This window comes from Parasteatoda tepidariorum, chromosome 5, assembly GCF_982258835.1.
Source record: "Parasteatoda tepidariorum strain Cologne lab strain chromosome 5, Ptep-v5.0, whole genome shotgun sequence".
Taxonomy (NCBI): domain Eukaryota; kingdom Metazoa; phylum Arthropoda; class Arachnida; order Araneae; family Theridiidae; genus Parasteatoda; species Parasteatoda tepidariorum.
In genome coordinates, this window is record NC_141759.1 from 59,028,969 (window position 1) to 59,041,444 (window position 12,476).

At 31.2% G+C, this 12,476-nt stretch overlaps 1 protein-coding gene across 1 annotated transcript; it reads right to left on the bottom strand.

Annotated features, from left to right (window-relative positions):
• Positions 1 to 6,441: 6,441 nt before the first annotated feature.
• GluProRS (Glutamyl-prolyl-tRNA synthetase) lies at positions 6,442 to 12,325 on the bottom strand. Its single transcript, XM_016051284.4, has one exon. It carries the CDS (start codon positions 12,090 to 12,092, stop codon positions 7,125 to 7,127), a length of 4,968 nt encoding a protein of 1,655 aa, XP_015906770.3. The 5' UTR covers positions 12,093 to 12,325; the 3' UTR covers positions 6,442 to 7,124.
• Positions 12,326 to 12,476: the final 151 nt, after the last annotated feature.

A 12,476-nucleotide genomic window follows, 5' to 3' on the forward strand; every position in this document is an offset into this window, starting at 1 on the left:
ATCTAACATACAAACTTTTTTTTTTTTTTTTAAATATTTTTTGCATATTTCAGAGCGGCTTCATACTATCAGATTTACCATAATCGGAGTTAGAAGTTCGGAGTTAATCATATCGTATCATCATCGGAGTTATGCATATTATACATATCGTATCATTTAAAATGTGGCATTCGAAATTTACCATAATTTTTCCATGGCTTGATAGATAACTTTCATTTTATTTCATCAGTTTTCGTTGCGTTTTTATAAATTAAGTTTCACTGCTCGAAACGAGTGATTCAGATCATTGATTTAAATCTAGTGATTTTAACTCTGTTTGAATTCAACTTATTCAAATCTCTATTCGAATTAAGTTATTCAAATCATTATTCGAATCAAGCGATTAAAATCAAATGAACGGAGGGCTCATCCATGAACGATAAAACTTATTCCCTGAGGGATCATATTCTATAGTATCAAAAACAATTACGATACAATTAAAGTTTCGATTACATAAAGACAAATAGAAATTTATTTACAGCTTTACATTTTAAATAGGTCCATGTAAAGAATCATATCGTAAAAGGAAATCTGGATTTAAATTCCATAGGTCTATAATAATAATAATAATTCGCTTATTCTGATTGATCAAAAATTGTCGCGTATAAATATTCTGAATATCGTTATTTAAAGTCAAAACTACATTATGCAAGAAAATTATTCACATTTTAATACTTCAAGTTCTATTTAAATGATTTTGCACAGACTTAACGTAAAAAATATCATTTATCTCTTTAATGCTTTATTTTGTTTATAATAATTTTAAAAAAACGCTTTTTATTTATCATGTTGATAAATTATAAGGTTTCTATGTGCTATCAATATATTTTCAATACTTTGTAATTAAAATTACATTTTAATTAAATTACTACTTATTACTGTTTAAGATTAATTCTAGTGCATTTCAACTCACTGTACGTTAATAAATTATTCTAAATGATTCAGCGTTAATATACACTCTACGTTAATAAATCATTCAAAATATTTTTAAAATAGAAAACAATATAACTGAAAATACCTGCTTAGTATGTCTTGTATCAAATTGATATATGGATTTGTAGATCTTCAGATGTAGAAGATTTTGATTTTAGGTCTTCCAATTAATTTGTTGGACAGAGACATACTCATTTGTTGATATCAATCAACAATAATTAGACACAAAATTAAAAAAATAATTCGACATTATTGTCAGAGAGTTTTTTTTCCCCATAGTTTTAACGCAATTTTTGACTTCAATCGAAGAAAATAAGTAAATAATTGACAAAATAATTCTCATAATATGGAGAATAACACATTTCGATCATTCTAAAACATAATTCGAGCTGAATCAAAGTTGAGTTTCACAAAAGGAAAAAGAAAATCGTCTGCTGTTTTATAATTATTATTTGTTGAGGAAATTAAAGTCTAAAATCGTTTTCTGTTTGCAAATTAATTTGTTGACTTTAAAAATTGCTTGTGTTCACATATTAAAAAATCGTCTGCTTGATTTTGTCATTTGCTTTTTTTCATAAAGAAAGTCGTCCCGCAGTGGACTGATCGTTAAGACACGGTTCCCAGCAGATCACCGAAGTCAAGCATCACTAGCTGCGGTCAGTGTGCGGGTGGGTGACCACTTGGATCAGTCTGCGTAGGGACCGAGGGTGTGCGGTATTGGTCCTCGTTAAACTGTGCTACCGTAAAGTGCTCGACTTCGCGCGCAGGTCGTCGGGCTACCGAAGCGGGGGTGCCAGCCCCTCCGCTGATTCGAAGAATTGTGATGGCATGTCTTCGGATCATCCTCCGGGATGTTTCCCAGACCGTCGCCCATAGCCCATTGTGCAGCTCTAGTGCGACGTAAATTAACAACAACAACATAAAGAAAGTCCACATTAAATTATTCAAAAAAAAAAAAAAAAACGACTATTAGTAATTTAAGCAAAAGATTTTTTTTTCTTTCCATTTAAGCTTTGAGATTGATCAAGAGAGTCTCAAAGCAGCGAATCCGAAGCATTGCTTTCGACCGAAATCAGTAAAAATGATTTGATGGAGACAGTAAAGAATATAGATTCCGTGCGTGCTCTATTTTTACCCCAAGCGAATTGTCCTGCGAAATAACATTCTTTTTTTCTTTTCTCATTTCTTTATTTCCCGTATTATTTATAACGGAGAGCGGCAAAGAGCAATAAAACCGAAAACATCTATGTCGAGCCACGAAGCAATGGCCTTATTATAGGGTGAACCAATAAGCCAAGCATGAATAAAATTCTAATAGTGATGTACTTGTACATCAAGAAGAAAAAGACATCCCATACCCACATATATGTGACCCATGACGTCAGCACCAACTAATCTTTACCAGTAAAATGGCGTATTAAAGTTGAGCTAAGTTTCTCTACATAGGTTACAATGTTTATTAGAAAGTTAATTAAATACAGAGCCGTACCGCACATCGAATAAGTTAAAATATATTTCTTTCTCGTCTACTTTTACTCAACTTCGAGGCATAATTAGTTTGTTTATGTGCCACATGGCTTCGTGCCTGTCTTTATGTCAAATCTCTGTGTAAATATATAGTGAAAAAATTGAAATCTTTGAGGAAGAATATAGACTGTGTTACCTAAGAGAATTCATACTTGATGGGCCTGGCTTACTCGAAATAGAATGGGAAGAACAGTTGCTAACGCAAACAAATACCACGCTTCAACAACCAATCAGGATCGAGATACCCACACTTGCATGTATCCCATTATGTTAGTGATAATTTTATAAGCATTCAAATTTCATTGCAATTCTACTACCGTCGTATTAGAATTATTTCACCATCGCATACAAGAACCATGATTCTATATAGAGGGTACTTCTATGTCTTCAAGTTTTGTTGTCGCCACCATAAGGGTGGATACTTAGCAAATATTTCATATATTTTTTTAAGAAATAATTGAATGCATTTAAAACTAGTTTCATACTAAAAAGTTAGTGCCAATTTGTTTTTTAAAAAAAACTATATAAGTCAGGAAATATTTATAGAAAATTTAAACAAAGAACTTGTTTTGCTCAATACACGCTAATTTATAACTATGAAAATCATAACCACAAAAGTAGACTTTTTGTTGATTTTTTATAATTTTTTGAACACTGAATTCGTTTGAAACTAGTCTCATATTAAAAAGTGATCATCAATTTGATAGAAAACAATCATCTATGTCAAAAAATATTTACATAATTATGCTAATTTCACGCTAATTACATGCACGCTAATTTCATAATATGAAAATTACTACAGCAAGAATCATTTCTTTGTGATTTCTTTCATATAAATTTTCCAAAGCGAAATTCATTTAAAACTAGTTTCTTACTAATTAGTGAGTAGCAATTTATTTTAAAGTATCCATATATGTCAAGAGCTATTTATAGACAATTTAATAAATGAACTTATTTGGTCCAATACACTGAAAGTTCAGAGTATGAAAATTGCTAATGCTAAGGTGGACAATTGGCAAATTTTTCGAAACTATTTTGATATTTTAACAGTGAGTAGTATTTATTGGTTTGAGAAAACACACTTAATGGTCAAGAGAACATTAAGTCACCTTTACATCCTGGAAAATCAAAACAGGGCGTAAAAAATGGTGCATGTTTCTGAATCTGCTTCTCATAACCGCAAGTAATGAAGTTTATTTTTTTCTTTAAATGTTGTCTTCAGTAACTTAGGAGAAATAACATTACCCTCTTAATAAGGTGACCAAGTTTCAATCGCAGCGGTGGCTTGTTGGTACGAATTCTGCTCCCAGTTTGAACCGACCCCAGTGCTGACTTAAAATATCCTCATTGGTAGATGGATCATGGGTTGCAATCCACTTGCCATCAAGCTAATCGAGGGAGGTTTTCCTCTCCATGTAACACAAATGCATGTTAGTTCCATTAAAAAGTCCTCCACGAATATTAGTTTCCCTAAATACTTGATCCAGGAGTTCCCTTGTGTTATGGGTTGGGTTCAAAATTACAAGACTGCCTCGTAAACTCAGAATTCGGTCAGCTATGAAAAATAATGGTGCATTCAGTGAATGAAACTAAATAAAAGTAGTTCAACATATACTTTTCGCATGACACTGAAATACGTGAAACATGCCACCTAGTGGTATGCATGCTATTGATTTGCCATTTCTGTTCTATGGCATCAAACAAATATTCAGAAAACATATACATTTGGCAAAAGAATGTATGCAATTATATTAGCAAAAAGATTTCATGAAAATGGCTCACTTCTTTATAGTGTGCAAACAGAAGGTATTGTTCTGCCAAACTTAGCCTTTTTTTTTCTTTTAACGAGAGGAAGAATAACAAAGTAAAATATAAATTCAACTAACAAACAATTTATGTAGAAACTTTGTTTGCATATGAATAATATTAAATAATAAAATGATCTTTAAGAAGCATAACTTTGATTTTATTTTAAACACTAGCTATGTTTAGTAAAATTTTAAAAATATTTTGTTGTCAGTTATTATCAGATAACTATAATCATTAAATTAACTAATTTCGCACACAAAAAATAATAATAATAATAACCAAAATTCTAACTCTCTTCTTCTTCAAAAAAAAAAGACGAGGAATAAGATTTTATAATCCATAAAATGCCATATAACTTCATCTTGATCCTCATTTTACATTAAATTCAGCATTACTTTCAACTAAAAATGTATGCATTTAGATTTGATTGATAAATCTTCAATAAAATTTTAAAAAATGTTAAGAAATTTATTAAAAAGTTACCAATACTTAAAAAAAAATACTTGATGTTTTGTGAAGAAAAAAATTAAATTAAAAAGAAAGAACAGTTTTAAAAAGGAGAATTTCACAATATATTTATAGTTTCTTTTATCACTTCATTTTATTGAGAGCTCTCATCTTTTCAAGGAATTTTTGAACTATTAAAATTCTATTTTTATTATATTTTTCATACTATTAAAAAATTAGGTTATATTTTTGTTTATTTATTGGAGTAATATATGGAGTTTGTTTTACAACTGCAAAAAATCTAAATTTAAAAACGGAAAAAATTAAAAGGAAAGGTTTCAATAGAAAAGAATTCTGAGGAATATGCACGTCTTGCAATTGAACTTTAAAATTTTATATTATCTACATAATTTACACAGATAAGGTTTCTTTTTTTTAAAGATATTTTCCTTCCAACCTGCGATAAACTGAGAAAAAAAGTAGAATTCAATATTAGACCTTAAAAACCATCTGCAATGTGCTATTAAAAAATGTCTATGCAATACATAGACATTACAGTAGAATTAAGATGAGACAGGCAGAGTCAATTGTAAAAATGAATAAAAACAGAGACAAGTAAAAAATCTGTCAATTCTGCTCATAATAACCATACAAGGCACAAAATTAATGGTGGCCCTCCAGAACAGTAATCGATGTAAAGGAATAGTATGCTGTTTTGTTTTCTCGACTTTCAGTTTCACATTTTAGTCTATTTAATTATCACTGAATAGCTTATTTCATCTTGTTATAAACATAACACATTCTCCCTGTTACCTTTTTGAACATTCAAAATTTATATTATCTATATCATTTATACAGATAAGGTTTGTTTTTTTTAAAGATATTTTCCTTTTAATCAGTGATAAACTGAGAAAAAAAAAGTAGAATTTAATATTAGACCTTAAAAACTATCTGCAATGTGCTATTAAAAACTGTCTATGCAATGTTTAGAATAGGATTAAGATGAGACAGATTATTTTTTGTTAATGGTAAAAATGAATAAAAACAGAGACAAGTAAAAAATATCAGACCAGTAAAAATGCATAGTAATATATTCTAGTCATTCAAATTTTCTTAATTTTTACCCCTATAGTTAAATATTGTAAAAAACAATATTGTTAAATACATCAGAGAGCAAAAAAAAGCAAGCAATCACTATAACACTATTCTTGTTCACCCAATAGAATCATTGAGGATGGCCACAAACATTTAAAAAATTCCGACTTTTCCAGCCTAATTTTATTGAATATCCCTGATTTTTGTAATCTGTGACAAAAATTTTATCATTAATTTTTCTGTTATATCTTGTTATGATAAAATATAATAAAAAATATTTATATTGGCGATTAGAATTGCATTAATTGTAAAATATTTACAAGTCCATTTCTTTAGGAAAAATCTTGGACTTTATTTTATCTTGGACTCAAAATTAATTCATTTTCCTAACTTTTTTATTATTTTATCTAAATTACCTGACATTTCTAAATTGAAAAAATTGCCCTATTTTTTTCCCGTTCTGTGGGCACTTTCATCATCACATACATTTAAATTTGATATAAAAGAGAAAAATATTTTAAAAAAAAACATCTTGTTAACAAATTCAAAATGAAAGCCCATCTTAAATAATAAATAATTACAAACAATTAGTATGAGAGAAATTAGGTTTTATTCAAAGTTTTCATTTATTTTTAAACATTAAAAACAAATGTTATGTAACTTTATAAATATCTTTTAAAAGAAACATAATGCTCTAAACAAAAAACAATCTATAGCATTACAAAAAAAAATAATAAATAACTGAAATATTTTACTTTAAAAAGACAGATACAATGTTTTTATAGCCCATTATATTACAATCAGAAATTTTTAAAAATGGTCAAAAGAATTTAAAATTATAAAAATATAAACTCTCAGGATAATTTAAAATAACATTTACTTATTAAAAATATTTTGAACTAAGTGCAAAATTCAAATATAATTTAGCATGTAAAATTTAAAAATAACAATGGACATATATATTTCAACACAATTTAATTATGGCACAAGATTCAATATAAATTTCAGTTTTTAAATAAAAGTTTCAATAATCAAACTCAATAGTTACTTTAATGCAATCAAATAATACATTTATTAATATATTTAAGACTCCTGAAAATTTTTAAACTACACATAAAAAAACAGAAAATGTATTGTCACACACTAACCAACGCAAAAATTTATATAAAAAAAAAGCATGAAAACCCAACAGATGTATTAATGAATGTATGTCTTTTTATTTCTTACAAATAATTTAATAGTTCTTAATTCTGACATTTAAATTAACAATTAACTTAATAACTTCTACCAAATAATGTAAAATTAATTGGTTTTCTATTACAACTGGGATTTATGCATTTTGTTTTAGGTTCTAATTTGGCTGGCTGCTTAAATGGTATACACAAGCTTTTAGCACCCATTGATGGAGCTCTAGGATCATCAATTTCTGCTGCAGATTTAGCAGCACTTTCTTTTTTAATGCTACCTTCACACTCTTTATCACCACAAAAAGGTGCCATGATAATACATTTCTGATTCAATTTTTTACACAAATCATTAAAATCGTAGGTTACAACAACATGCTCATCCATTTCTTTTTTAGCTTTGGCAAACATACAATCGTGAATATTATCCAAAAGTTCTTTAACTGAATGAGGAGCAGAATCCATTTTGAGAGTTATCTTTTCCCCTGTATCTCGCCTCACTGCCACAAACTGTTGTTTAGCCAGGTCCTTTGGTCCTATTTCAACTCTGATTGGTACACCTTTCAATTCCCAGTCATTGAACTTCCATCCCGGGGAATAATTGTCTCTAAAATCACCTTTAACTGCTATGCCGGCTGTTTGCAACGTTGCCATGAACTCTTTACATTTGGCTAATAATGTATCCTTGTTGGCCTGAGATAAAGAAGCAGTAATTCCACATGGGACTATAACAACCTGATGAAGAGCTACACGAGGAGGCAACACCAGTCCAGTGTTATCTGCATGAATCATTACCATAGCACCAATAGCACGGGTACTCAGTCCCCAGGAATTCTGGTAAACAAATTTCTTTTCATTGGTCTCAGGGTCCTCATACATTATTTCAAACATTTTTGAGAAATTCTGTCCTAAATGATGTGATGTACCTCCTTGAAGACCTCTACCACTAGCAGCTATATAACATTCAACAGTTGTTGTAAAATCAGCTCCTGCAAATTTTTCTTTCTCTGTTTTACGACCTTGGATGACTGGCACTGCTAACAGATGTTCATACACTTTAGTATAAAGCTCCAAAATATCAAGTACTTCTTTCTCTGCTTCATTTTGAGATGCGAAAGCAGTATGACCTTCTTGCCATAGGAATTCTCTAGTACGAATAAATGGTTGAGGATTTGAAAATTCCCATCTTACGACATTACACCACTGATTTACTTGCAATGGAAGATCTCTATGAGATCTAATCCATCTAGCAAAAGATGGGTACATTACTGTTTCACTAGTAGGCCTGATGGCAATTGGTTTTTCTAAATCAGATGAACCAGATTTTGTAACCCAAGCAACTTCTGGAGCAAAATCTGCAATGTGAGTTTTTTCTTTTTCTAATACATTCGAAGATACAAACATTGGAAAATAGCAATTGGTAACACCCATTGCCTTGATAGCAGCATCAAAAAACTTTTGAATTGCTTCCCATATGCTATATGCCCATGGACGAAGTACATAACAACCACTAACATCATAATATTCAATCATTTCTGATTTTGTCAAAACTTGAGAATACCAATCAGCTAAATTGTCTTCTTTTTTTACTTCTAATCCAAGTCTAGTAACTTTCTTTAAACCACCATCAGCTTCCTCTTTACTTTCAATTTTCTTAGGTGCTGGATTATTTTTCTGATTTTGTTTCTTTTGCTTTTCTACAGTTGAATCCTTCAATGGATTATTTGGTTTTTGATCTGGCTTCCAATCACTATTAGTAACAGCTTTAAATTCTTCTTTTAGTTTTAACAACTTTTTAACTTCAGTATCTATAACAGATTTTTCAGCCTTTTCAGTTTTCAGCTTTCTTACCAGATCACCTTGAGATCTTATTTGTTGATCAAGATTTGAAGCATCACATGAGGGTTTACCTAAATCATTACCTTCTTTACATGATTTACTATTTAAAGCATCCAATTTTACATCAGGCTTCCAATCCATATTAGAAACTTTCTTGAAGTCTTCCTTGAATTTTAGAAGTTTTTTAACTTCAGTGTCAATAATCGACTTATCAGCCTTTTCAATTTTAAGTTTCCTCACAACATCTCCTTGCGCTCTTATTTGTTTATCCAGCTCTAAAACATCATCAGCCCCGGTTGACGAACCACAGCCAGTACTAGTGTTACAGTCAGTAACACCAAGCTTTAAATCAGGCTTCCAATCCAGTTTTGAGCATGCTTTAAATTCTTCTTTTAATTTTAAAAGTTTCTTTACCGCAGTATCAATCACAGCTTTGTCAGCTTTTTCACTTTTTAGTTTTCTAACAAGATTGCCTTGATCTTTTATTTGCTGGTCAATACTTATAATGTCAGCGTTTCCAGATGAATTGCAGCTAACATTTGTGTTACTATCATCAGCATCAAGCTTCAAATCAGGTTTCCAATCAATATTAGAACAAGCCTTAAAATCTGTTTTCAGTTTTAAAAGTTTTTTTACCTCAGTGTCAATTGCTGCTTTATCTGCCTTTTGGCTTTTTAGCTTTCTTACAAGATCACCCTGATCTCTGATTTGTTGATCAAGTTCAAATACAGAGTTTGTACAATTACTGTTAGATTTCAAGACTGTATTGCCACTTACTGGGTTTTCCAATTTAATATCAGGCTTCCACTCCATGCCCATGCAATTTTTAAAATCTTCCTTTAACTTCATCAATATTTTGACTTCAGCACCAATGGTCTCTTTACTAGCTCCATCACTTTTGATTTTTCTAACTTTATCACCCTGCTCTTTTATTTTACTCAGCAATTCAACACCAGTTTGTATAATACCTTTCCCTTCGTCTTGAGGTGATCGTTCAAAATCCTTTCCTTTCATACTAATTATCTTTTCTTTCTCACTTTCCTCTTTGTACCATAAACGTTTTACAAGACTGGGCAGGGTTGAAGTATCCTTGGTTCCATCTGGAATCGAGAACAATACTACAGGCTTAGCAACACTTACATGTCTCAAAGTATCAGGATCATATGTTTCATCACATATAAAGAAACCCTTTCTCTGAATTTGAATTATATCGCCCTTTTTTAATTTTGCAAGATCAGGATCACCGAGCATATGTACAACTAGCTTAGTACTGTCATTTAAATATTTTTTAAAATCATCATCTTTACCTAAAACTGGTTTAGTGATAAGATGATTAAAATAAACACACATACATGGGGTCAAAGGAACATTTTCAGTATCAACAACCCATGTAACTTTAAGAGTCTTTTTATAGTCTTTATTTTCAAGATTCAACTCAGTAACAACCAGATTAATTGCTCCAGTAGAGCTTCTTTCTATACGCTTAATTAGGAGATTCCCCCAGTTAATGAAGGTGACGTTTTCTCCAATTTTCATAGCTTCTGCATCAAACCTATCAATCTTAAGTTTAGGTCCAACAAAGATAGTTTTTGTACCCAGTTCAGGGTTTTTTGGATGTTTAGCAACCTGCAATTCTTGATAAACAGCATTTTCAACAATAACAGACACAGCATTTACCTCAACAGCATTGTAGCGAGGAGATATTGGATCAATGACTTTCTTGTTAAAAGCCCAGATCTTGTCCCATTCCATCACTACTACAGAACGTGAAGAGCCTTGAGCAACGATAAATTGTTTCAAACCTTCAACTGTCATTCCTCTTCTTAGAACCCCACGGACAGTTGGCATTCTGGGATCATCCCAACCATCAACATATCCTTCATTAACAAACCAGGTAAGTTTTCTTTTAGACAAAACAGTATTTGTCATATTCAACCTAGAATACTCATAAATATGTAATTTTCTCAACTTCAAAGCATCAATAAACCAAAAAAATTGTTCATCCCGATCATGATATTCGGTGGTTCTCAAGGCATGAGTTACACCTTCTTTACTGTCAACAATTGGACAAGCGAAATCATAGGTTGGGTAAACTTTATATTTGTTGCCCGTTTTTGGATGAGGCATATCTTTACAACGATAAATAGTAGGATCTCGTAAACATCCATTATCAGATTTCATATCAATTTTAGCTCTGACACAACAAGTTTTCCCAAAAGCCGTACCTTTTTTCATTTCTTCCCACATACTCCAATTTTTGGCAACATCATTATTTCGATTTTTGGATTCCATTCTTTGTTCACGTTCATTTTTCATAGTCTCTGGATCTGTATCATCAACATAAGCCATGCCATTTTTAATTAAGGATTCACATTTTTCTAAGATATCATCAAAGTGGTCTGATGTATAAGTAAAGAAGTCTGGTTTGACTTGAAGTAATGCAACATCCTCCAAAATTACTTTTTCGAAATCTTCCTTCTCTTTCTCTGGATTAGTGTCATCAAATCTAAACACTAACTTTCCATTGAACATTGTTTGATAGTGAGCATTTAGAAGTGCAGCTTTGGCATGACCAATATGCAAGAAACCACTTGCTTCTGGTGGGAATCGTACCACAACTTTGCCCATTTCAGCGCCTGGCAAGTCAACGAATTTACCTTTATCTTCAGTCTTTTCTTTAGCATTAGTGACAGAAGTCATCGGAAACATTTTGAAATACTTCTGAAAGGCAGGCTGTTCACTTAAATATGAAAACCATCTCTTTACATTTGATGGTAGAGTATTATCAGCGATCATGCTATGAAACTGCTTATTGCTAAACAAAGTACTAGCAACACAGATATCGGCTAAGGTAATAGCATCTCCTACTAGAAAAGTTACCATTACTAACGAGCAATCCAGCTTTTGTACACAATCTTTGAATTCATTGACAGAATATTTTCGACTACAAGTTTCTAGCCAATGGTCAATTTCAGTTTTTTCCAATATAGTACTGCCATAAAGAGAAGGAGCAAACTGTCGTGCCAGAAATCGACAGATCGAATTCACAGATGTAAAATTTATCAACTCTGTAGATGGTTTTCGATGGATTTCTAATCCTATCACATTACCGTACTCAATGCTAGTCGCTCCTGAAGGTGTGAGTTCAGATGTAATAAGAATAGGAAGAGATGACACACTTTTAGTGCATGTAACTTTTATATTTTTTAGTTCCACCATGGTGGATTTTAGGAGTTGAAAATTCTGATAGCACTATAATCAACTCACCAGGTCAAATAATTTCTTACGAAAGCGATCGCTTTAAATTATCAAACTCCAACGTGTCAAAAACACCGAAAGTTGAATCAGAAAGCATGCAGAAGAAAAATAATTGACATCAAAATTATCTTGAGTTGAGAACGTCACTAGCTGATGCAATTCGCAATAATACTCCATCTGAAGTGAGTAAAATATGCGACGAGTTTCGAATGACAAAAGAAGACACATCTAGCACCCGTCTTTTGATAAATCGCAAATGGTGGGCAAATACATTTCTATAAAGTAAATTATTTGTCTTTCAAAATCAGTTTTTTAAACAGGAAAATTAGGTAAAAGTCAAAAGTT